General features: G+C 40.4%; 1 protein-coding gene across 1 annotated transcript; it reads right to left on the bottom strand.

Moving 5' to 3' along the window:
* Nucleotides 1-216: 216 nt before the first annotated feature.
* LOC144194131 (uncharacterized) lies at nt 217-25,475 on the bottom strand. The gene is made up of 27 exons (XM_077712982.1): nt 25,389-25,475; nt 25,063-25,117; nt 23,893-24,022; nt 23,717-23,801; nt 22,902-23,053; nt 22,079-22,250; nt 20,530-20,614; nt 20,322-20,460; nt 20,164-20,247; nt 17,628-17,754; nt 17,186-17,274; nt 16,199-16,414; nt 15,688-15,777; nt 12,814-12,999; nt 12,653-12,745; nt 10,879-11,039; nt 10,736-10,808; nt 9,429-9,495; nt 6,314-6,489; nt 6,139-6,244; nt 5,856-5,967; nt 5,663-5,784; nt 3,410-3,491; nt 3,207-3,338; nt 2,993-3,142; nt 2,474-2,909; nt 217-402 (listed from the first exon to the last, which is right to left on the bottom strand). The coding sequence occupies exons 2-27, from the start codon at nt 25,105-25,107 to the stop codon at nt 368-370; spliced, it is 3,345 nt and encodes a 1,114-aa protein (XP_077569108.1). The 5' UTR covers nt 25,108-25,117; nt 25,389-25,475; the 3' UTR covers nt 217-367.
* Between the last annotated feature and the right edge of the window lie 217 nt (nt 25,476-25,692).

Here is a 25,692-nt window from a genome sequence, read left to right as displayed (position 1 = left end):
GTTAAGTTTGTATTTTTGTTATTTTTTCCCCCCCAGTTTGATTGTTTGTAATGTTATTTTGTAGTATTTTTTACATTTAAACCTTAAGTTGTGCACAAAAACTTCCCTTTTGTTGCCTGCTCCTGGGTTCCTTTCCACAACACAGCCAAAGTGTACGTAACAGGTTACTGTTTATTTTCTACTCATTAGGCTGTTGCAGATTAGTCTAGGAAACAATTCCACGAAAATCACCATTACCTTTATTTATATTTTGAATATCTTACTGAGACAGAAACATAGCTATTAACATTTTGAACACCAGAAAGAAGGTTTTGAAAGACAAACCCTACAACAACTTGCTGGGTTCTGAGATATTGCTTCAGATCTCTTAGCTCAGCCGGCTTTTCTTCAGAGGAGTAACTGCTGAAAAACACAAATAATGACACTGTTATAATGTGTTAGTAAATGGTAATATTCATCTCATCTTCCCTGATCAAAACACCATTGCACGATCTAGAAAACAAAAGAACAACATTGCTTCAACGATCACAGCGGCGCCTCCGAGAGGCGGCGCCACCACACATATCCTCTCAGCTTTGTTCCCATTTCTTCATGATAATTTGTTATAAAAAAGCACATCACTTTATCTAAAACATGCTTGATTTTCCCATGTCATATCCATGTATAAACGAGTGGAAAGTGTCAGGTGCTTGCATATGAATGTGATGATTGGCCAAGATCTTTTTGTAAGCTACCATCAACTGCTTTAACTATCCAGTCACACCTCTACTTACAAATGCCTCCAGGTACATAATGTTCAGGTTACACCATTTTTTATATGCAAATGGGTGATACAAAAAAGATCCAAGTTACGAAATCTCCCAAAAAGTAAATGCATGTCCTTATCCGTTATTTTAGTTAGAAAATATTGGCATGGATGCATTGATTCTCACTTCAGGACACCGCTACCCTCTACTGGAATCTTATTTCATCGCTCTGATTCTATTTCATATATTGACAATAAAAGCATTCAATTCAATGCAAATGGCTGTCTCACAACAACCACTATCCATGTTTCAAGATCCTCTCTTCCGATTAAAAACCGTACAAACGCAACGCGCACAGGTGTTTCTCCTCACACCTTTCATACAAATTAGTGAATTTACATATAAAGTACACCTCTGCTTACGAAATTTTCAAGTTACGAAAATAGTTCTGGAATCAATTAATTTCGTAAGTAGAAGTACGACTATTTTGTCACCCCAAAAAGGAAATTTTAATTAACGATGCATGGGAGGCTGAATGGACACTTAAAAGTGCCCCTAGGTATGGGTGTGAGTCTACATGATCGTCCGTTTCCTTGTGCCATGAGATCGGCGGGCCACTGATTCATGGTGTCCCCCGCCTCTGGCCCGGAGAAAGCTGGGATTGGCTCCAGCAACCACCGCGACCCTAATGAGGACAAAGCGGTTCAGAAAATTCAATTGTATTGAATTCTGAAACCTGGACGTGAAAAGCATCAGTTATCAGATGCAACTTCCGAATGCCCCTAATACCTAATGTTATATATTAAGTCACATTATTTGTATTACACAACGACTGCCGTGAATGTGAGCGCATCACCTCACATTTCAGGGATCAGCGGTTCGATCCCAGGTGGGTCCTTACTTAGTCGAGTTTGCATGCACCCCCCGGGCTTGCATGGGTTATATCCGGGCGCTCCATTTTCCACCCACATCCCAAAAACATGCATGATAGACTGGTTGATTATACTCTAAATTGGCCCTAGGTAGGTTACCAAGGTAAGACAACACAAAATACAGACAAGACAACAAAGTAGGACAGTAAGACAATAAGACAACATAAAATACAGGAGTCCTTGGGCCACAATGTCACTGGTCTACGACATTTCGACTTTGACCAATTTGCTGTGTCTGTGTTCTTGTGTTGTGGCTGCCATTTGCTCCTGAATGCTTGTCTGTATTATTGCGTAAAATTGTGTACTTAATCCCTGTGTATTTTTGCATTCATGTGAGTATTTTCTGTCTCTCGTTATGTTGCCTTTTGTTGGTGTGCGGCTTCCTCATCCTCCCTAGTAGTTATTATTATTTGTCACCCAAAGTCTGTTGCATCCTCCCCATGTCTGTTGATTATGTACGTTTGCCAGTTCATATCCAGTGCTCATCGTTTCCCCACGTCTTCAGGTTTAGTTTTGTTCTTTGGTTTTTGCTTTGTTAAGTTTTCCCTATTGTTTGGATTATACATTTTATTTTTAGAGAACAAGTTTTGGTCATTGAAGACCCCGTTAGCACATCCTTATTTCGCCCCGAGTCCGCCTGCTTTCCTGCATGTGGGTACATCTCCACACACCACCGCACATAGCACAAGTACAATAAAATCCACAGCGCAACCACCAAACAATCATATTTATCTTTCCTTCATTCTCATCTCCCAACCAATTGTCTTAATGCATATAAGTACCACTATATCTCACCCATTGCAGGCAAGCCTGCTATCTGCTCACTCCTCTTCCTCTCTTGTCTCAGCCAGCATCTTGACTCATATTCAGCAGACAATCCACTCTCCATGTCCAAACCACTTTTGGTCGAACCTCCTTTCTCGAGCTGTATTTGTGAAGGCACGGTGAGGTGGTTGAAGTTAGTGACTGAGTAGCCCAAACGTTGTTGCAACTGTGTACTTCTTCCACTTTTGACCACCCTGCTCACTGTTTGAGCTGGGTCCGTCCAACCTGCTACCACAATCCCCTGGCTGGTTCTGTAATTCAACTGCTGAGCTCCAAAGAATCCATGAAGATGTGAGCTTTGGTCCGGCCACTTGAGGTTGCAGTTAAAGGTGATCTTTTCGCTGTCTGGGTCTTGACCCGACCGAACCATTTGAGCTTCACACATTAAGGTAGCATTTCGAAATAGCTAAAAAAAATGGCATAAAAAAATCAGAATTATGTATACGTACTTAATTACGTCACACATTAGTGGTTCTTCAAGTATATTACCTTGATGATCTTGAGCGGCACTTCTGGCAACATTTCCTCTATCTGATTAAGTGGGGCAGACAGTAGCCATTGCAATGATGGTGCCCTCCTGAGCATGAGCTGGGCCACTAAAGGGTTGACACAGGGGAAGGTTGACAGGCATTGCTCCTCCTGCCAGACACAAAGAGGGAAATGTAAGCCATTAGCCAATGTGAAGAATGTACATAGAACTCACCAGTGACGGTGTAATCGACAGCCAATCCCGCTCCAGGTGAATGGAGATATCATGCTTGCTGGACATTAGGCTAAGGAAGCAGATCCGGTTGACCCACCTGGCCACCTCCAACACTTTGGTTGCAATCAGCACCTTTTGTATAAGTACAACAGTAACATTCTACTTATTGATTTCAAACAAATTAGACATCCTTATCTCGGAACCTTGACATCCAGGTCTTCCAGCTTCAAGAGTACCAATGAAGAATAGACCGCCGCCAAGTTTCTTGAGGCGTTGTTGGAGAACCTGCACTGACAGTCATGCATGAAATCAGTAAATGTTGATAATCCAGTAGATGTTAACAGTTGCTGCGCTAACAAGTTTTCATGGACTGCACTGAGTGTAGGTTTTTGTTCCAAAGGATTCAGGAGACAATTTAAATTGATGTTTCAGTTAAAACAAGCTGCTCTTGACAGTTACAAATTATACTGTATGTATGATACCAAGGTGGTGGAAATATGTTTTCTTCATTGTTTGGAATAAATATATAAAAAGACCAGATAATGGATTACTGGAACCTCAAACCAACAAAAGTCCAAATAAAGAAAAAAAAACAAAATACAATGAAAAGAAGTCATAATAGTATGAGATTAAAACAGCAACATTTCAATAATTAGGTCATACACTGTAATTCTCCAAGAATATAATTGTTATATTATGAGAGAAATATCGTAATAATACAAAACGAAAGCCCTTAAATGAACCGGAAGTTGATTGGTTTCACAGGGTTCCATTTTTGTCGACGCAAGCTCTACGAACACAAAAACACTTTTGGCGTAATATTAGGAGATTAAAATAACACTATTTGAGAACAAGTAAATAAGGTACTCAGACATTTCGTCGATGGACACTTGGTCGATGGACACTTGGTCGATGGACACTTGGTCGATGGACACTTGGTCGATGGACACTTGGTCGATGGACACTTGGTCGATGGACACTTGGTCGATGGACACTTGGTCGATGGACACTTGGTCGATGGACACTTGGTCGATGGACACTTGGTCGATGGACACTTGGTCGATGGACACTTGGTCGATGGACACTTGTTCGATGGACATTTGTTCGATGGACATTTGTTCGATGGACACTTGTTCGATGGACACTTGGTCGATGGACACTTCATGTCCGGACTTTTCGCTAAACGGACGTTTGGTTACCGGACAGTTTGTCGAACAGACATTGCGTCGGCGGATAATTTGTCGCCGGATCTGTCGCCGGACATTTCGTTGACGGATAATTCGGCGCCGGATTCACTCGCTTTCAAAATTATAATCATTTAACCGTATCAGAACGTTGCGTTCTATATGTACTAGATGGAGCTCTAATAACAGAAATAGCATCTGCAACTCACAGTCAACATGAATCGGCCGTCTACCGCCGTCAATGGCAGCCGATGAGTGCTCTTTAAGGGTTAAAAATAATATAATTCAGTGTATCAGAGGAGTAGGTGGAAGTTCAGATACAACCACTTTAACAGGTGTTGGGACATGACAATAATAGTATAAAATGTGGGATGAGCACGGGCGAGGCAAATTTGTCAAGACACACACGAGAACAGGACGTTCCGTTCCTGTCACCCAGGAGCACATAAATTGACACGCTAATAATACGCAATTTATTGATAATTTTGATATTAGATATGTAGATATTAATGCTCTGACATTGTCAATGCAAGGACAAACTCGATCTCTCTCAAGATTCTATTTTTGAGAGTGATAGATTATCTGGTTAACCGCTCTCAACAGTAATCTCTCTCTCTCTCTCATGAATACAATTTTGAGAATTGTATTCCAGCGACAAATTGTCCGTCGTCGAAATGTCCGGCGACAAAATGACGGCTCGACCAACTGCCCAGCGACCAAGTGTCCATCGCCGAAACGTCCGGTCACGGTAAATAAGTACAAAATAAAAGTTGTTATATTACTTAATTTTACATTACACGAACCAGAAAGTTAATGGTTTTCCGTCTCCTAGTGCGGTGCGATTGGGTTTTGTGAGAAGCGTGGTCATTCGGGAGGTGGTAGGAGTAGACCTGTTGCTCCCCTGCATTGAGAAGTGAAAATTGAGGTGGCGCAGGCATCTGGTCAGGATGCCTCTTGAATGTCTCCCTGGTGAGGTGTTATGACCACGTTCCACTGGGAGGAAGCATGTGGACACACTGGGGAGAATAACTTTTTTTGGAAGCCCTGGGAACACCTCCTATGGAAGACCTGAACTGTGGCTCAGGAAGTTCATGTATCCCTGATCTAGGTACTGCCACTGGGACCCAACGTTGGATAAGTGTCAGATAATGGATGCCTGGATGTTCATTGCAATGCCTTTCCGTGACTCTGATAGAACTTGTCAATGCAAAATGCTAATGTAATGGCCACTGCTTTGCTAACTTACAGAGAGATTTCAACATGAGAACTGACCCTCCCCCCTTGCAGTCAGGGCAGTGAAGTATGATCCAACAGCGATTGTATTGCAATGCCAGAGCAATGAGGCCTCTCACAACTACTTCATAGGCTCGCTCCTCACACATCGCATCCTGATCCTACAGACACAGAAAGTAAGCACACGTAGGTAAGTTGCAATACTTTTGAAGCTCGGTATGTGTTTGCCCACCTGAACAACAATGGCTGTACTCTCATCGACCGTGATGACAGAGAAGTGATTAGTGATGCCAAGCAACTGCACGGACATGCAGTGGCTCCTTTCCAGCAGTGTTATATTATACCTAAAACAGAGGAAAATATCCTGTTTTTGGTGTTTTTAACCGGGTGGGAACGGATTAATTTGTATTTAATTATTTTCTATTTGAAACATGTATTTGAGGGTGCTTGAGGGTACATGCTTGGTCCTGGAACGCATTAAGTTCATATCGTAGTACTGTATAAGCAACACTTACGAGGACTCCAGTGTTTGTAGCAAAGCTGGGTTGTTGAGGAGCGTATCTGTCACTAACACCAGATATGCTACCTTGTCTTCCAGACCCTCTTCCTCATCTGTAGAAGCTTTCAAAAGGAAATAACCAACTGAACCACTGAAGAAAGGGGGAGAGCGAGGCACAAGTGTTCACTCACCTCTGTTAGGGAGCACAGTGTCGAACGTGAGGTGCGGAACTCTCCTATTCTTGCAAGTGGTTGCCCATAGCGATGGGGTCAGGCAGTCGTACTCCACTACCAGTGAGAAAAGATTCCATGGGAAGTCAGGGCCCAGATGCTGCTCGTACACAAGTACAAACCTGTTGTCCTGAACACTGTATAGAACAAATAAAGTCATCATATATGTATACTCTACATTGCTGTACAATGTTTCCAATAGAATGTTGGCCGTTCCAATCAAATATTTTTCTCACCTACTCCGCTCACAACATATCAATACAGCACATACATGGTGGTGTTAAGCACATCATTTCCTGGTCTCATTGGCATTGGCCCCACTGATTATCGGAGCGTTCTACAGCAACCTCTCCACGGACTTCAAGAAGGGTGGGCACTTTGAGTTGCCGTTTGCCGTAATTTGTGCACACAACAGTTAGTGTCAGATCTTAAGGCGGAGGAAAACCACAATCTCTTCCTCCTTGATGAACCCAGACATATAGGCACTATCGTGGGAGGCATTACATATGCCTACACCTGTTGGGTCCTCTTACCATGGATAACCCTTAATAGGGCTTCAACCTCTCTAAAAGGAGTTGTCCAGAGCCCATCCTGTGTGTGGAGGTTAGCTCAACCGTGTCCTGTAGGGACATCTTTACTTCACGCAACAGGTAAGGCTTTCATGTTCTAGAATTCAATTTCTGTAGCCAATGATAAAATCGCCATGGTCCCTCCCTTCAGGTGCCACTTAGCTCTTTATGCTTCTGACCTCCTTTGCATGGGTGGTAACCCAATAGAAAATAGGCTTTTTGGGCAGCCGACCTTAATAGAAAGGACAACCAGCCACCAGGCTCACACCAACAAGGTTGTCCTCTAGGACTTGCTCTAAAACGAATCCAGGAAACTTAAATCCAATTTTATAATTCATCACAAAGGTAATGAACCTCACTTGACCTGGTCTCTATACATCAAACCTTCACCTGTCACCGCCTACTTTTGTGTCACGTGCTCTCGTTCTCAATAAAACCCTCCAAGGCGGAAGTAGGAGTTAGGATTTGGCACGAAGAAGACTACGAGAGGGACGTGCGCACAGAGCTAGCTCTGTCCGTCAGCCCCTTCCTCCTCCAGGAGAGGAGGGGAGGCACATCAAGACAATGGAGCGAGCATGCAACGTTCATCTTGCTTCAACCTGCCTTTTTCTCCTCCTACGGCAATGGAGTGGAAAAACTCATTTGTTTTGGATGCTTTCCTTTGTGTGACGTTATTTAAATGTCCAGAGCGGTTCTGATAACCCATTCATTCAAACTCTCCGAAATGCAATTTTGTAAAGTTTCCCGAGCTTCGGAACACTCTAAGTGTCCCTCACACCCTTACTCACGGAGATAAATGAAATCTTGAGGGACTTTTGTGGGGAACGAACTAGTACACCAAAAACTATTCACGTTCTCACCAAAACTAACTCTTTACAATAATAAAAGTTAGGGTTTTCTTGTGCAAGAATTAAAAATAAATGCATTTGTCCTTGAAAGTATAGCGACTCTCTACTTTACTTTCTGGCCACATCGCTGGGCTCTTTCTCTTTGCTGTTGCTGTTATGTTACTCATCGTGGGGAGTGCGGGGCTCTATTTGGTTTCTACCTGACATGAATCCAGAACTGTCAGTCCATTTTGTTTCACCACGTGACCCATTTTGACATCAGCACATCAGCACATTTTTAAAGTGAAACACATGTATGTCTAAACTTAGGAAACATAAGCATGTGCAGAAGATCCCTCTTCAAAACAAGTGTGTGCAGGAGGACTGTCTAGAAAACAAGCAAGTGGTCAGTGATTGGGTGAAAAATGCACAAAAATTGGTACTGCTCGTCTCTTCTGACATCAACTCAACACCTTCACAGGTACGTTCATAGGTAACTTAATATTAGTGATTCTTCGATCAGTGAAACCACCCCAGTCAAATAGTCATGAGCGCAACGTTCCCTCTAAATTGCACGTTTGCCCAATTGCTACTCTTGTGTTCCCCGCGAAGAGCAAACATGCTAGGCAAAATCCAACCTGAATTGTAAAAAATAAATAAATAAATAAACACATTACAATTTTTTGTGTCATTTTGTAATGCAACTCAAAGAGTGGCATCCTGTCACCGAAAAGCGACAACAAACGGTAGCTCCGGATAAAAAAATAAACAATTACCACTGTGCTCAGCCAATGATATACCGCGGTTCATGCCATCCATGCATGTTTACTTACGCTGCTTGACTAAAAGTGAACGACATTGATTGGCTGTGTAACTTGTGTTACCTACGCAGCCAATTAATGTAATTAACTGTACTTTATGCGCAGGTATTTTGCAGGTTAAGATATACCTAACAGTTTGGTAGACCTGCTGCTAACCCTTTTTTATGGCGAAATGACCGGGCTGTGGCAGAACCACTCAAGAAGCCAAATGCAAAGCGGGACATATTTTCACACAGGGCACAGGTAATAGGTTAAAATGTATTACAAAGTGGACGGCTTTCGGCCCTGGTAAACAGGGCTATTGCTTCCATCTGGCGGACGAACACAGGTATTACGTGTCCCATAATAACGGCTGCAAAGGGAACTATTTCAGAGGTGCAGGGCACATTTTCAAATAATTTATTAATTTAAAGACATTAATAAATCATGTCCTCATAACTTTCTGTCATTTTTGTGTATCCTCACATTTTTCATACAAAATTGGGACACTGAACAATTCTAAAGGGTTTGCCACTTTCCAACAAAACTTTAAAGTACCACAATAAAACTTTTCAGCCTGTAAAACTCAGATTCTCATTCTCCACATCTAAAAATCTGAAAAGGACAGGCTTACCTTGAAAAAAAGAACTATTTCATTTTACTTAGAAAGGGTGTTTGTTTTTTATTTTTTTTATTTTGTGTGAAGATTAAAATATGAAGGGTAAGAGTAAAATATCCTCCAATTGGAGGCTGATCCAAATAAGTTTGTTTTTTTAAATCACTGCATCACTGGAAAAGACACCACCCTCTTAATTTTGGACCCTGAATATATGTAAGTGAAAAAAGAGGTGTTTTACAACTGTAAATGTTATCAACCTACCTGCTGACAACAATGGCAGCCTTTAGTTTCCCCTCATTGTTGTTGGGGTGAACGACACTTACCGCTGCTAAAACAGATAAAATGTGTCACACGACTGTCACTGTATACAGCTTTAGTCATATAGAACAGTAGGACTTAGCTAACAATATACGAATGGTATGCTATTAAATCCAAAAAATGTTTCATGCCCAAGTCACACTTTACCATTGCTCCTGACATCTAGTCAACATTCATTTGTGTGCATAAATTGTAAAAGACCAGTTAAAGTTTAAAAATGTGTGAATATTTACAGATCAGAAAAGAGTAGGAAACCATTATCGCCGCCATGTCAGTGGTTTTCAAAGTGGGCGGTACCGCCCCCCGGGGGGTGGTGTGAACTTTCAGGGGGGCGCTGACGAATAAACAGGCGAATGGGGGGCGTTGAAATAGTGAAGGGGGCGATGGAGCAATTACAGTAAAATGTGACGTTGGTGTTTGTAGAAAGACCGGAAAAATTGATTGTCTGTAATAAAAAGTCGACAAAAAAACAAGCTTTATTGAAACAAGAAACGTTGTCTGCTCGAGCGCTCACAAGCAGCGCGCATATACCGTATATCACTAATTGTCGCGAGTTTATCGTCGATGCAGGCGACTGGGGAAACCACCACCATCCAGTCAGCCGCAGAGGAGCACACAATAGCGCGCCGGCAACGCTTAACCACAGACGTATGCGCACAGCGACCGGCTTAATGCATCAGCTATCAATTTTTATGATTCGAGGTGAAGAATAAATGATAACCATTTTTGTTTATTAAAATTGTTTTTTTTAGTCTTCAAACTGTTTGTGATTGAAGAATCAACCAATTCTTGTGACATTTAGCAATATAGTCGTTCTAGCGTTCGTTGGAAAGGGGTAAAGAGGGGGGCGTTGGCATTTTGGCCCGGCGGTGAAGGGGGCGGTGGCCAAAAAAAGTTTGAAAATCACTGGTCTACATTAACCACAATATTCGAGGGATTACTGTATGTAAGATTATAGCCGAGGGCTACTGTATTGTTAAATTAAAATAGTGCAGTTATGATATTGCCAAACTTTTTAGATACACATTTACAGTAATTGAAAAGACTGTGGACTCATGAAATACTTTTTCTTTTAAATTTCAAACTTCCAGTACAGTAGGTTCAAGCACCTGAAAGCACTAATGTGAAATAGTGGGTAAGTTGATCAGTTAGCAATATACCCATCTATTGAAAATTTGGCTGCATTGGATTCCCTGTTTCCATAATTATAGAAATGATAAATATACTAGAAGTTAATTACTAAAGCTTACACGTCACTTTTTTCAAAACTTGCATGATTGTGGAGCTGCTCTCGCCATAGTTAAGTGATGTGATGACAAGAATCTGCAGAAAAACAAAAACAGTGTGTAAGGTTGTGTAAGATGTTGTGACTAAATCTACTTCAAATACAAACTTTTTCATTGTGTATCCATGCGACGGCCAAATCCTGCAATTTCAGCAATTTGATATTGGACTCGTTGTTCCTGCAACTTAGGTGTAGGATGACATGCAGCCTCCTCAACAGCAGACACAGATCTTTGTCAGGGCATTTCTTCGTTGACTTGCTCAGGTAATCTAAAGTAGGAATCTCAAACTTCATTATACTTTTCAAGGAGACCATTATCCCAACATCATTAAAATTTCTAACTGTTAGCATTAAGTGCCACATAAATTAAAATGTTGACTCATTGAACCCCCTCTCCCACTTTCTTACTTAAAACTATTTTACAGGCTGGGTTTTCCTATTTTAAAACATACCCAATCTGGTACAGGGAAGTTCTAACATTGAAGTTTTATTTTCCTACTGTTCATGAACCGTCAGAGTGAAAAGAGGGAGGGGGGGGATGACAACAGACGTGTGGAAGTTTTGGGTGGAGGTTTTCCAGGTTGTTTGTAGCTGTGTTGTTTCCAAAAACCCACATAAATGTTTAAAAACCTGACAAAGCTGACGATGTCACAAGTCGCACTGGAGTATAAATCGCACCAACAACCTAACTATGAAAAAAATGTGACTAATATTCCAGAAATACTCCGTATTCCAAATTAGATTTTCCCGTGATCTTTCTATATATCTATTGCAAAACAGCATTCACCATAATTTTCAGTGATTATCTTATGGAATTGTCAAAAATAGAAAGTTAAAATGCACTGTCCCAAATTATTAAGGAGACAAAGGAGTTTCAAAACATTCCCACTCAGGGGTTGTATGATTTTGCGTGCGAATGGTTGTGTCTCCATGTGTGTCCTATAGCTGACTGGCGACTAGTCTAATTTGTAGTCGGCCTTTTGTTCAAAGTTCGCATGGATATGCTCCAGCAATCCCGGCAAGCCTTGCAAAGATGCGCGGTACGGGGGATTGAATATACAAGGTGACCCAAAAAGATGCGTACCCATATTTTATTTGATAAAAAATCAATTTTTGAACGAATGTCTTTTCTGTTGCAGGACGTGAAAGGTGGACCTATGGATGATCGTTCTCAGCTATAGTTGCACCAAAAATGTCTTGGACAAATCAGCAGAAGATATTCTCCCTGGAGATCTATTTTGCGGCAAAATCATACCAGTGTACAAAATTGAAATTTTCATGGGTACGCGTCTTTTTGGGTCACACTGTACATACCAGCACGTCGGCCTCACAGTTCTAAGATTGAGGGTGCAATCCCAGGTTTGGACCTTCGTGCGTGTTCACCCAGGGCTTGCATGGGTTTCCTCCCACATCCCAAAAACATGCATGATAGGCTGGTTGAACATTCTAAATCGCCCCTAGGTATGAGTGCGAGTGTGAATTGTTGTCCATCTCCTCATGCCGTGCGATTTGCTGGCCACTGATTCAGGGTGTCCCCTGCCTGGTGCATGATAGGATACAGCAGCCCCCGTGACCCTTGTGAGGATAAGTGGTTCAGAGACCTTTGTGAGGAATATATATATATAAATATATATATATATATATATATATATATATATATATATATATATATATATATATATATATATATATATATATATATATATATATATATATATATATATATATATATATATATATATATATATATATATATATATATATATATATATATATATATATATATATATATATATAAAATATAAATTATTTTTGCTGACTGCCAAGCAATGGGTCGCCAACGCCTGCTTTGAATAACTGAGGCCAAAATGCTCTTACTAACCCACAGCAGCACTCAGGTGACACTTCAACAGCAGCTCCTTGGCCTTGACCAGCATGTGGATGACAAGCACTGTATTGAACAGTTGCGCCTCATCTATACACAGCACCACAACAACAGTTTGCATTCATTTGACATCAACTTCTTTCATGCACGTGCCCTACCTCCTTCCACTACTGGTGTCCTCTTGCGTAGACCAATCTCCTGCTGTTTGAGGACATCCCGCGTCTGGTCCGGTGCCAGGTGCTTAAAGTCCCTCCAGGCGGGAACATTAGAGCCAAGCTTTTTGGCACAGGACAGAAATGGCTGGGCCAAAGAAAACAATTCGTCGTAGGCCAGACGCTGACTGTCTGGGTGATACATTTAAAAAATATATATAATACAGTCATACATCTACTTATGAATGCCTCTCATAATAAATGTTCAGGTTACAAAAGCTTTCATATGCAAATGAGTTCCTTAAGATACGAAACAGGATCAAAGTTACGAAATCCTCCAAAAAGTAAATGCATTTCCTTATTCGTTATTTTATTTTGAAATTGTCGCAGATCCATTGATTCTCACTTAAGCTTGCTAAACCCTACTGGGCTCTCAGTGGCTGTTTCACAACAACCACTACCTATGTTTCAAGATTCTCTTCTGTGCTTTTGACTGCCGTTTGTTGTCACAAAGTTCTGATGATGTTTTTTGTTGTTGAGTTTTTCCAAGCGTGGATTAAGCAGCTTCTTCTGTTTTTATCATCATGCCTCCCAAGAAAATTACCAGCGTGAATGAAAAGAAGTGGTCAGCGGTGAGAACATTGGCGAATTGGACGAGGGGCATAAAAACGAACTCTCGATAGTTAACGGAACACTCGGAAAGACAGGAGTAATATAACGAGAAGGCGAATGAGGCGGAATGGGCGAGCATTGCAACAGAAAAAAATCTAAGAAACGCTGCCGAAATTCCCAAAAACTTTCTGCCTTCGTAGAAAAAAATATCCAGCAAAAGTGTTCACGAGTCGTGTGATTGCCCACTTTAATGAAGAATATTAACACAGAATCACCATAACAAGGTTGAGATGAGCGAGAGATAAAGAGTGTCTGACACGAGAGCCTCTCAATTAACAAATGAGGAAAGAAGAAAAGGAGTAAGAAAGAGAGAGCTCCACACAAATGCATATCGGACCCAATATTCGCCTACTGAATGGTAAATATCTTATATTTACGCCTCATGACTCTACAGGTAAGCATAATAATTGAAATACGAATAAATTAGTTTCTGAAAATATTAATTTTGGGATTTTACACTTGTGCACTTTTGGTGACACCAGGCCAACAAAGCTGGCTAAAGTCTTGTTGTTTCGGTTTTAATGTCTTTGTTAACAAGTCTTCTTTGGCAACACATCCTTTTGGTCAAAGCATTCATTCCTTCATTTTCTGTACCATTTATCCTTGCAGGCAGTTCTTAATAAAATGTTCAAAACAATGGAATACTTACCAGCTGGCCCAGTTTATGTTCTCGATCCCCCTAAATTACCGATTGATCGGACGAAAAAAAAGTTTTGCAGTAATCCCTCGAATATTGTGGTTAATGTACACCAGACATGGCCGCGATAATCGAAAAAACGCCACGTAGGATCACCCATATTAATACAAAATACCATACATGTTTTCTCACCTATACAAAAAATATAAGTAGAGAAGTACAATTATCAATTAGTGTATTTATTCAAGATTCCAGTTATAGGCATATGAAAACAGACATATTACAGTGGTACATCGAGCGTGACCGGACGTTTGGTCGCTGGTATTTTGGTCGCCAGTCGTTTGGTTGCCGGTCTTTTGGTCGCCGGTCTTTTGGTGGCCGCCCTTTTGGTCGCCGGTCTTTTGGTCGGCGTTAGGGTTAGAGTTAGGGTTTAATATCTAAGTACATTGGACAACCATAGCTCTAACGGCGACCAACGGGGACTAAAGAGCGGCGACCAAAACACCAGCGAACAAACGTCCGAACACCACATCGAGATTCGAGCTTAATTCGTTCCAGGACTGAGCTCGTATTTCGAGATTCTCGTAACTCGTGTGAAATATGGACTGTATTTCTCTTATATTCTTTAATCCTTTAAGCTTTAGCAACTAGGATAGTTTGTATATGGCACCTCCCCTTATGTTGTTCCCACCTAAAGTTTGTCTGCCTACCTTCAATAAAACCCCTCCCACACAAAGGTAGGAGGTTGTATTTTGGAAGAGGGGAGTTGCAATACGGACGTATGCTCTGTTCGTCCTCGCCCTCCTCCTTCGGAGGGGCGGAGTGGAGACAAGAGTCAATCAAGCGAGCAGCGGCCATCTTGGAAGCGACCTGCCATTTTACCACTCCTATCGGCCGATGGAGTTAAAACTATTCTGTTCTTGATGTCTCTCTGCTTGAAGATTATTTTGATGTTGGGAAATTGCCCTAACAACTCGAACGAACGTTTCCTTTTGAAATGAACTAAAAACAATGACTTTTTGCACCGGTGAATCGTAATATAACATAAACAAATTTAAATGAACTTGAATTACGATGCAGACACATTCAAAAATAAGTTTAATCTAACCTTACACTAAACTTAATTCTAATTAGACCAGACATGGCTACGATAATTGAAAAACTGCGAAGTAAGTTCACCACTATTAAAAATAAATAAATAAATAATTGGCTTCTGGTTATGAGTTTCAACGTAGATTTCTACATTTTTATGACCTTTAAAAGAATTTTTTTTTTTTTTTTCAGTGCTGAATCCTAGTCGCAAGCTGAAGACGGGAGTTGCTTCCGCTTGTGAGTTACAGCATGGATTTTCACACTTTTATGAACTTAAGAAATAATAATAAAATAAATAAATAAAAGTTGAACCGCAAAATGGCGAGGGATTACTATTTACACTAACTTTTCATTTAGAAGAATTCTGTCATTTTGTCATTATTTGTTTTAGTTGGGAATATTTTATCATTATCTTTTAAATGATTGTGCTGTAAGTAACTTCATAAATAAAGGCTTTTGATGTAATGTCTTAGTCATACCAGTAGCTTGGACTTGAATAACTGTACTGCTGCTTCCTGTGCTGTTGTGTTGGCATTCTCCCCTCTGTAAGCTCAGTTGGCAGCTGGTATCTGAGACAGGTGAGCAAAAACGTAGAATTACGCTGGAAGTTATGAAGCATTAACTTGGGGAACGGTCTCCAAACTATCCAAAAGGCCATAGTAAGTGTCGCTCTCGTTCCACCTGATTTAGCGTGGACAGTTAAAACAATCATGTTTCTGTTGAAACAAGGAGCACCTGATGGCGATCAACTGATTATTTATTTAAAATGTATGCTCTCCATCAGTTTGGATGAAAACCTGCACCCACTGCATCCCTTGAGGGCCAGTTTCAACAGCCTTGAAGTCGAGGATTAGTAACAACATTGCTGCAAACATTGATGAATCACCGTAAAACAAGAAAAAACTGTAGGAAGTCAACGGCATGAGGTGAGAGATTGACCAAGCATTTTTCTGTAATGATAAATGCAACACCAAAATGCAGAGAACTTACAGTGTTCAACAGGTTCTAGAAGAACTTTTTGAAATTCCTCCGACATATGGTCTTCCTCATGAGTGGAAACATTGATGCTCAGCGCCTCTAGAGACTCTTGGATATTACCAAAACTTGCTTCAGTCTCTATTTCCAGCACCAAACTTTTCAGGTTTATTAAATTCAAGGCTCTATTCAAGGGCTGGAAGTCAAAGGCTGCTTCCTCTAAATCAATTTCTGTCAGACAAAAAAAGAGTGAATTGTTGAGTTGTTTACATGGAGAACACTGATCTGGTTTGTTAGTTTAATGCATTATGTGCTCATGCATGCAGTTGAAAACCCCATACAGTAATTCACATTAAAATGATGGGAATAACATTTAGGACACCTGATGCAAGCATTAACCCTTTATAAAGCACTTATTGAACTCATTGGCTGCCACGGATGGCGCTAGAAAGAAGACATGTGAGGTAGGCTGATTGGACACTCTAGATTGCCCCTAAGTGTGAGTGTGGGCTTGAATGGTTGTTTGTCTCCTTGTGCCCTGTGATTGGCTGGGCACCAATTCAGGGTGTTCCCTGCCTCTGGCCCGAAGTCAACTGGGATAGGCTCCAGTCCCCCCTGCGGCCCTAGTGAGCATAAAGTCGTTCAGAAAATGAGATGTGATGAATACTAGTAGCATGTTTGCAAAATTGAATCATCTCGATGATTTAGATTAGAACAAATGATTAGAACTTGCAGCCAAGTCATGTGGTTTATAAATTTGTTGTTTCATGTTGATTCCATTAAACAAAAAAATAAAGTGACAATAAAGTACAGGAATTTAAAAAATATTAATGAACTTTTGCTTGTTTTAAAGTTGCTTATCCCCATAGTTCATGCAAATCGGTACAAAAATACATTGGGAGATGTATGATTCGTATTTGGGGAGAAAACATTTGTTCAGTCAGTCATTAAGGCTTTACTCAATTGAGGTTATTTATTTCATCAACAAGTTATTGGGTATACCTTCAAACATCAAGTGTAGCAGATTGCCAGGATACTTTTCAGCCAACCAGACTGTAGATTCTATCTTATCCAAGTCTGACACCAAAGATCTAAAATTAATGGATAAAAGTCAGGAAAAATACAATTGCACAGCTATGAAAGTGATATACAGAAAGGTCACAGTGGCAAGTCAACTAATACAGGGGTTACTAAACTGATCCTCAAGGGCTGCTATGAGCTCAGTTTTTTTTCATCTAATTGATCAACATAAATCATAGTTTACCCAATGAGGGTTCTGCTAAAACAGGCAGCGCCTGTCTGCAATGAAGTATTACACTGTAGTGTCATAGCAGATTGGTGAAAAGGTGTTGACTTGTTTGGTTGGCACCTACTGCGTTCCTTTGTGGAACAGTTTGGAGACCCCTGCTCTAAAATAAAAATGGATTGCAGGATCCTCACGAACATTGTGCCTTGTGTAGACAATACTTCCTTCTGCAGATTACATACACTTGGACGGCAGCTATAGTAACTGCTGACGGCAGAAGATGGAATCAAAAGCACATCTAGTTTCGTGGGATGCATTATCCTTTCTAAAGGGAAAAAATAACATAAGACAACTGTGATGATGTGATTAGCTCAAGTATATATTTGAAAGCCACATACATACAGTATGTATACAGTGGTACCTCTAATTATGAATGCTTCTTCATACTCAATATTCCAAAACCCTTTGTTCCATGATACACAAAACTGCCTAAATTAGGAGACATCTATTTACATAATTTATTTACTGCGAGCCATATGATTGTTGCTGCGCAGAGAAGAGGAGAGACATTGAGTGTCTGGCTTATATGCGCATAAAAACACGACTTGCAAAAAACTGCAATTTGATGGTTGTTGACATGATGATGTCACGACAACAAAGTGGCGCCCTTGCGTGCGCCGTGACGTCACGACGCAGGCGAACGTGGATACGGTAATTTATTTCAAAATATAGAAAAGATAAGGGAGCGAAGGATAAAGGAGCGAAATATCAATGAGCGGTGGTTCCTGCCTGGTGACCCTGCAGCTGATCCGTGCTCACCGTAGAAACAACCCAAAGGTCTTCCAACAGGCAGGATGGAAGATGGGCCTAACAGTACGGACCACATGGGATTGACTATGGCAACGGAAAATAAAACAAGCATATCAGAACTCCAGGTAAAAAAAAAGATCCTCCGACAATGTGGTTGCAGATGTGTAAAGGCGACTACAAATCCACCAGGGGAATATGAAGTGCGATCAGAGAGGCCAACAGCGACCTTGCACCACGGCAGCGGGTGAGAAAAGAGGGACCAGGAGCCGGGTAGAAAAAAAAAAAATGCCAAAGAACCCAATGTTGCTGAAAGCTGGGAAGGCGCAGAATAAGAAAACTCCTCGGCAGCGGCTGAGCCCCCACTCGAACACCAAAACCCAGCCCAAACCATCTTACACAGAACAGAGCCACAAGCAGAGACCAAGAAAATGGCTGGAAGTGCACCATCTACCCAGTCGAGGTTTCCTGCCAAGGATACGTCGGGCTGTCAACAACACGCCTCCTGAGCGACGCAGATGTGTCTGGAGGCAGCCTGAGGAAGTACAGAAAAGGGCAGTGTGAGATGTTCCAGAATTAAAGGAGCGAGACATCAATGAACGATGGATGGTTCCTGGCTGATGACCGTGTAGCTGACCCGTGGCCACTGGAGGAGGTGTGACAGGCAGCAATGCCAAGCAGGAAATAACACCTACCTGTAAATCAACTCAACTTTTCAAGGTAGAAGTGCAAACATTACTGGTGGTGCAGGAATCAAGCTCAGTCAACTACAGCACCAAGGGGGAGACAAAGTTGGAAACCTTCACGTGGTGTCTCCTGAGAGGCCGCTCGCCGCGGCCTGCGAATTCCAACAAATACCACTCAGAGCTGCCAACAAGGAACGTGGCACCCTACGTTTTTCATCCAGCCGGAGATATTTGACTGCCCCTCACCTCCGACTACCCCCCGGATGAACTAATCCGCGTTCCAGTGGCAGCTCTAGCGCTGTCTGAGGGTAATCCTCAGGCGCTCGTAGTGACTCAACAACAACAACAACAGCACCAAGGTGAGTGGGGGAGACTTTTTGCACCGGCAAATTGTAATATTACATAAACAAATTTAAATGAACTTGGATTGCGATGCAGACACACTTAAAAATAAGTTTAATCTAACTTTACACTAAACTTAATACTAATTTTGTTTTACATTTTGATACCTTTCTTTTACCGGCCGGGTTGACTCTGTTTGCCCCGCCTCCACCCTGAATTTCAGATTTAGTTTTTGTATTCCCTTCAAAATATTCCAAAAAATTATGCATACAAATGTCCTCACAATAGGATAACGTGCGACCACTTGTCAACGAGTAGTATATATAACTCGTGTATGGCCTCGCCATTCGCAATGACTGACGGGAAAAAACAAACACTGAAAAAATGCAACACTCCGACCAGTGCTCACAGAGACTTTACAAAGAGGGAGTTGCGACCACAGACATTACACGAGGGTGTTACGGGGAGACAGACAGTCGCCATGATGTTCTGATGAGCAGCATCTCGCGTCCGCTGTCTGCTTGTATATCAAAATTAGTCTCGTATCTCAAGATAAATATCTGCCCAAAATTTAACTCGTATCTCGAATTTCTTGTATGTCGGGCCACTTGTATGTCGAGGTACCACTGTATAACTCTATACTTTTCAAAAGTAACCTGAACAACACTGTTCATAAGTACATTTGTTTTATTAAAACTACTGCACTACTGGTCACTCAATATTGTGTGTCTCTTCTCTGCATCACTTGCACGGCTGGTGTTGCTCAGCGCTACATCAACACAGGTACACAGATTACATTGTTCAATGGTTTTCTGTATGTTTTCTGACCTGTTTGTAGATTTTGTAAACAGTGGCTTGTTTGTTGTAATGTGAGAGTGAATTGAATTTTGCTACTCAACCTGGAAAATTGTCTTCGGTCCAATCATCTTTGCTGATTTTCTCTACCGATGAAAACTGTGAAATCTCCACTAATGGCGGATCATCTAAAAGACAAAACATTGTCATTTGTATATTTCCTAATAAACACATTTTTAAAACTCAATAGCCTTTCTTATACTTTTAAAAATGTCTTGTAAATTAAGAAAATGTTCATCCAGCTGTTCAGCACCAACGTTCAGAAGATGACGAATGCTTGAAATGCTGCCTGTATGATCGGCAGTCGTCTTGGGTAACAGAAGCTCGGGTAACAGCAAAGACTATCAAGGGTAAATAATGTTTTTCAGTTATTCAGGCAAGAGAATAAAAACTTTAAACTTTTATTTTACTTCAGTTGGTGACTCTTCGGAAAATGTCTCTGTGTTACACACAACGTGCTCTACATCGTTGAGCCAGCCATTAGGTGCACAGTAGCTGCAAATGTTGACAATAAACAAGCAATTAAAACACTAGTAATGTGGCGTGTGTGTGTATGTGTGTGTGTGTGTGTATGTATGTGTGTGTATGTGTGTGCGTATGTGTGTGTGTGTATGTATATGTATATGTATATGTATATGTATATGTATATGTATATGTGTATGTGTATGTGTATACGTATACATACATATATATATATATATATATATATATATATATATATATACATATATATATATATATACATATATATATATATACATATATATATATATATATATATATATATATATATATATATATATATATATATATATATATATATATATATATATATATATATATATATATATATATATATATATATATATATATATATATATATATATATATATATATATATATATATATATATATATATATATATATATATATATATATATATATATATATATATATATATATATATATATATATATATATATATATATATATATATATATATATATATATATATATCTGCTGGCCTAAGAGATATCTGAATCATAAATTATATTTTGTCCATGAATACTTAAATCATTCCAAATTGTCTGTTAGCTTTCTCTCATTGCTTTCCCCCTGGTTGCACTGCTTGTGTTTTCATATTGTAGCATTTAACCAATCAAATTTCAGCCATTATTTGTTGCCAGGCTCAAAAGTCTGCCTCAAGGCCTTCACAATCAGTTCTGCAGGCTCTACTGCATTAAACAAGCGTCAATAAGACTGTTGTTTTAACCAATCAGAATTTGATTTGGTGACACCAAGGCCTTCTTGCAGGCGTAGGGATACGTCATTGCCTTCTCGCAGGCATAGGGATATGTCATCGCTTTCACCAACTAGGATTGGCTAGTGATAGATAGGGATAGACTTGCCAGAGCTACCAAACTGTATCTGGAGTGAGCTGCACGAGCAAATATATGGTTGTGTTGATTTAAAAGCGGTTTTGTCAACCCACAATGGCTGAAGGAGGAGAAGAAACGATTTTTTTTACTGTCAAAGCCACTATATCTATATTAATTCCCAGAGTCATCTAGGATAGGCTCCAGCACCCCCTGCGACCCTAGAGGGGATAAAGGGGTTCAGAAAATAAGAGAGAATTCATTTTGTATTCCCATTAGCCATGTGCCCCAAAATGAAAGTTAATTTCTCTGCAGGCTGGCCTTTAGCTATACGACGTATTGGTACACCCAGTTTCAATGTATCAAATATGCATATTTCCTTTAACGCTCAAAATTCTTCTGAAAAATAAACACAGGATGCACTAAGTAGTAAACAGTAGTAACTGCTGTTACATATCCTTTGTTGAGTACACAGTATTTTAGTGGTGTGAATTTTACTGGTTATATCATACATAAAGAATTACATTACTATATCAGAATAAATGACCAAGCTCCCTTTAAGACGTGGCATGAGTACTTTTACCTTTCGTGGCATCCTAATATTGTTTGCTGTGTGACCAAGACTTCACTCAAGGTAATAAGCGGGTCGACCACCAGTATGGTCTTCAGCCGGGACAGCATGTGCTTCAGGGAGGGCAAATGATTGAAGTGTGGCAGAAAATTGGTAGCTATGATTTCTTCCGGCAGGAACATATCTGCCAAATTCAAATAAATTATTTTTACTGAGTGCCATTGACAATGACAGACGTCCACTTATGTATTATTACTCTTTTTGTAATAATTTTTTTACTGATTCGATTGTCATCATACGCCTTTTCTTTGCACTACCATTCATTGGACCCGCTTGCTTTGGACCAATTGTTATTCCCTTAATTCTGCACTGACAAACACAAAAAAAACACGAATCATAACACTCCGTCCAGTGCTTGTAGATATCTTTACACAAGGGAGATTCAGTGAGAAAGACGCGCCGTTATCATTAGCGGCCTCTCACATCTCGGCCACCTGGCTGACTCATATGATCGTATCTCAAAATTTGTCACAATTTTACTCGTATCTCAACCCTTATGTTTGGGAACTCGTGTGCCAAGGTATTACTGTATTTTCACTTTCCTCTGCTTTTCTGTGTCCATCTCGTGATTGAACTAGTGCGATCGCTCTTGACAGATTTCCATCATTATGAGAGCAATGTTGAACTTTTCTCTCATTTTGACTTATTTTATGCATAAAACTGTTCAAAATATTTGAAAATTACTTCACCGCCTCTTTAATTTGGCGTATTTCTGAGTCAAAACATTAAAGAATTCTAATGCATATATTAAAAGGAGTATTTAATCAATTATTACCCTTGTTTCTTTTTGCAGGCTCCGTCTGCACATTCAATTGGAAAAAGGACTCCATACACGACCCATCACTCCAGTGGAGAAGTTTTGTTAATTCCTCAGGAAAGGTCCTTGGGCTCTCCGTTTTGTACTTTATACTCCCAGGGACATCAAGTCTAGAGTGGAGCAAAACTGGGCTTCTAAAAATAACTGCAAACAAAGGTCCTTGAACACATACCATACACAAACATTGAATTAAAACATACCTACACAGGGAAATAATTATTTTGTCAGCCACCAATTGTTTAAATTCTCCTGCTTAAAAAAAATGAGAGCCCCACAATTTTCATGATGGCACACAGCAAAAACTGCTGGCATTCGTTAAATTCTGACAGGTAGTTCTGCTTTGTAGTTATGTTACATCATCCTCATAAATAGAAACATTTAAAAGTAAAACTGAATTTTAAGCTTTAAATAAATGTATGTTAAATTTTAAATCCTTTTTAATTGGTATTTGTGATATTTTATGACATGTAAGATACATTTTAGACATTTGAAGCCATGAAATTCAAATTATTAGATTTAAGATTTTTTTTATTATTAGATTTTTTGTTAGTCTTTTCAAGACCCTGCTGATTGCCTGCTTTGATTAGCAGTAGATCACTGAAAAATAAATAAATAAATACAAATAAAGATTGGAATTTAAAAAGGCCACCCACATAAGCTAGATATGTTGAAGGAAAGATATTCATGAAAGTTTAAGACGTGACAACAAATCCCATTCCTATTACATGGTTTTATAGGTTTTCATGACAGCCTCTGATTTGAAAGATTCCTACGTTTCTGTGGAGTTGTTGTGTTGTGTTATTCGTCTGAAGTCATCCAAAACAGAAGCACTGAGGGTGCAGATGGAGAATGGCTTCTCTAAACATAAAAAACACACACACAATTACAGGATATATTTTTAATGATTCTTATGTGATCAAACTTCTGTGAAAACATATTGTAAGTGTACCTGTGACCCATGACATCCTGTAGGCAACATTCCCCGGGGGGCAACTGTGAAGATAATGGTCTTCTCTGAAAGTTAAGTTGGGTGTGGGTAGTGCCAACAAATTCTTCGTCACTTTTATACTGTTGCTGGCCTGAAAGCAAATTTTATATTGATTCATTTTCTGAACCTGGGTGCTGGAGCCTAACCCAGCTGACTTGGGGCACCTGGCGGGGACACCCTAAATTGGTGGCCAGCCAATCGCAGGGCACGAAGAGACAGAAAAGCATTCACCACCACGCTCATACCTAAGGGCAATTTAGAGAGTTCAACCAGTCTACAGGCATGTTTTTGGGATGAGGGAGCAAACTGTAGTAACCGGTGAAAACTCACACAAGGCATCGAACCCTCGAGCCCAGAACAGTGAGGCCAGTGTGCGAACTACTCAGTTCACCGAGCTGTTATTCATTCATTCATTCATTCTTTTTCTGAACCGCTTTATCCTCACAACTGTCACGGGGGGTGCTGGACCTATCCCAGCTGACTTTCGGGCAGGGGGTACCCCGAATCGCTGGCCAGCCGATCGCAGGGCACAAGGAAACAGATTCATTCACGCTCACACTCATAACAAAGGCCAATTTAGAGTGTCCAACCAGCGATGCATGTCTTTGAAATGTGGGAGGAAACACACGCAGGCCCGGGGAGAACACACAAACTCCACACAGGTGAACCGGCCCGAATTTGAGCCCAGGAGCCCTGAATTCTGAGGCCGAGGCACTAAACGCTCAACCGCCAGGCCACTCAAGCCCCAATTTAAAATTAATTTATCTCATCTCATTTCCTGAACCGCTTTATGCTCACTCTGGTCGCTGGAGCCTACCCCAGCTCACTTCGGGTCAGAGGCGGAGGACAGCCTAAATTGGTGGCCAGCCAATTGCAAAGTACAAGGCGACAAATAAGCATCCACACTCATACTCGTGGCTAGGGGAAATTTAGAGTGTCCAATCATGTGGGAGGAAACCGGAGTACCCAGAGTAAACCCTCCGAGGGAGAACATGCAAACTCCACACAGGTGGACCGACTGTGAGCCCGACCCGTTAACCACTTGGCCCGACATATTATATTAATTACTTCTTAAATACGTGTACATGATTGCTTTGCATGTTCTTAAAAGTATTGTTAATATAAACCCACCTCGAAGACATAGTCTATTGCTTTAAACCTGACAGAGGGGAACATCGTGTCGTATCTGTAAAAAATAAATAAACAAAAAACACAAGGGGTTAAACATTTAACATTTATAGTAAAACTTTTTTTTTTTTTGCTTTTCTGTGTGTCTTCTCGTTGGAAAAGATTTCGTTCATATAGTGTTGCAGGCTTAAGGTAAACTTAAGCAAAACACCGAATTTGACAGAAGTAGCTAACATTTGTTTTCGATTGTCCGAAGTACTCTATGCTTTCTAAACGACCGAAAAATGTTTTTATATGACAATTCAAGCAAATAAAACTCAGGAAAATACCGTTTTTTGTGTTATGCATCAAAGTGGCAACAACCTGTGGTCACACCAGACCTCAAATGAAAAGACCAGTCCAAGACTGAGGCAAATCCAGCGGACGTTCGTGTTTTTGTGGTCCAATGAGCGGACGCAAAAAATAGCCGTCCAGCGTACTCTAAGTCTAAGCAATACGGTAAGCAACTCAAAACATCCTCGACGAGTGGCGAGCAGTGCCTGGATTTATATTTTTTTATTTGCCAAAAAAAATAAAATTTCTCCCCAAGTAAATCACTTTTAATTTCGGCAACAAAAAAATATAATAATTTTA

The sequence above is a fragment of the Stigmatopora nigra genome, chromosome 3 (genome assembly GCF_051989575.1).
Source record: "Stigmatopora nigra isolate UIUO_SnigA chromosome 3, RoL_Snig_1.1, whole genome shotgun sequence".
In the NCBI taxonomy this organism is placed as follows: domain Eukaryota; kingdom Metazoa; phylum Chordata; class Actinopteri; order Syngnathiformes; family Syngnathidae; genus Stigmatopora; species Stigmatopora nigra.
This window is presented reverse-complemented; position numbering and strand designations above follow the sequence as displayed.

Excerpts from the sequence above, each read along its gene's own strand:
- LOC144194131 (XM_077712982.1), bottom strand. The coding sequence starts at position 25,107 with ATGTTCCCCTCTGTCAGGTTTAAAGCAATAGACTATGTCTTCGAG. Across the intron at positions 23,802-23,892 it reads CAGGATGTCATGGGTCACAG|AGAAGCCATTCTCCATCTGC; the intron begins GTACACTTACAA and ends TTTTATGTTTAG. Across the intron at positions 16,415-17,185 it reads GCTACACTTGATGTTTGAAG|AAATTGATTTAGAGGAAGCA; the intron begins GTATACCCAATA and ends TTTGTCTGACAG.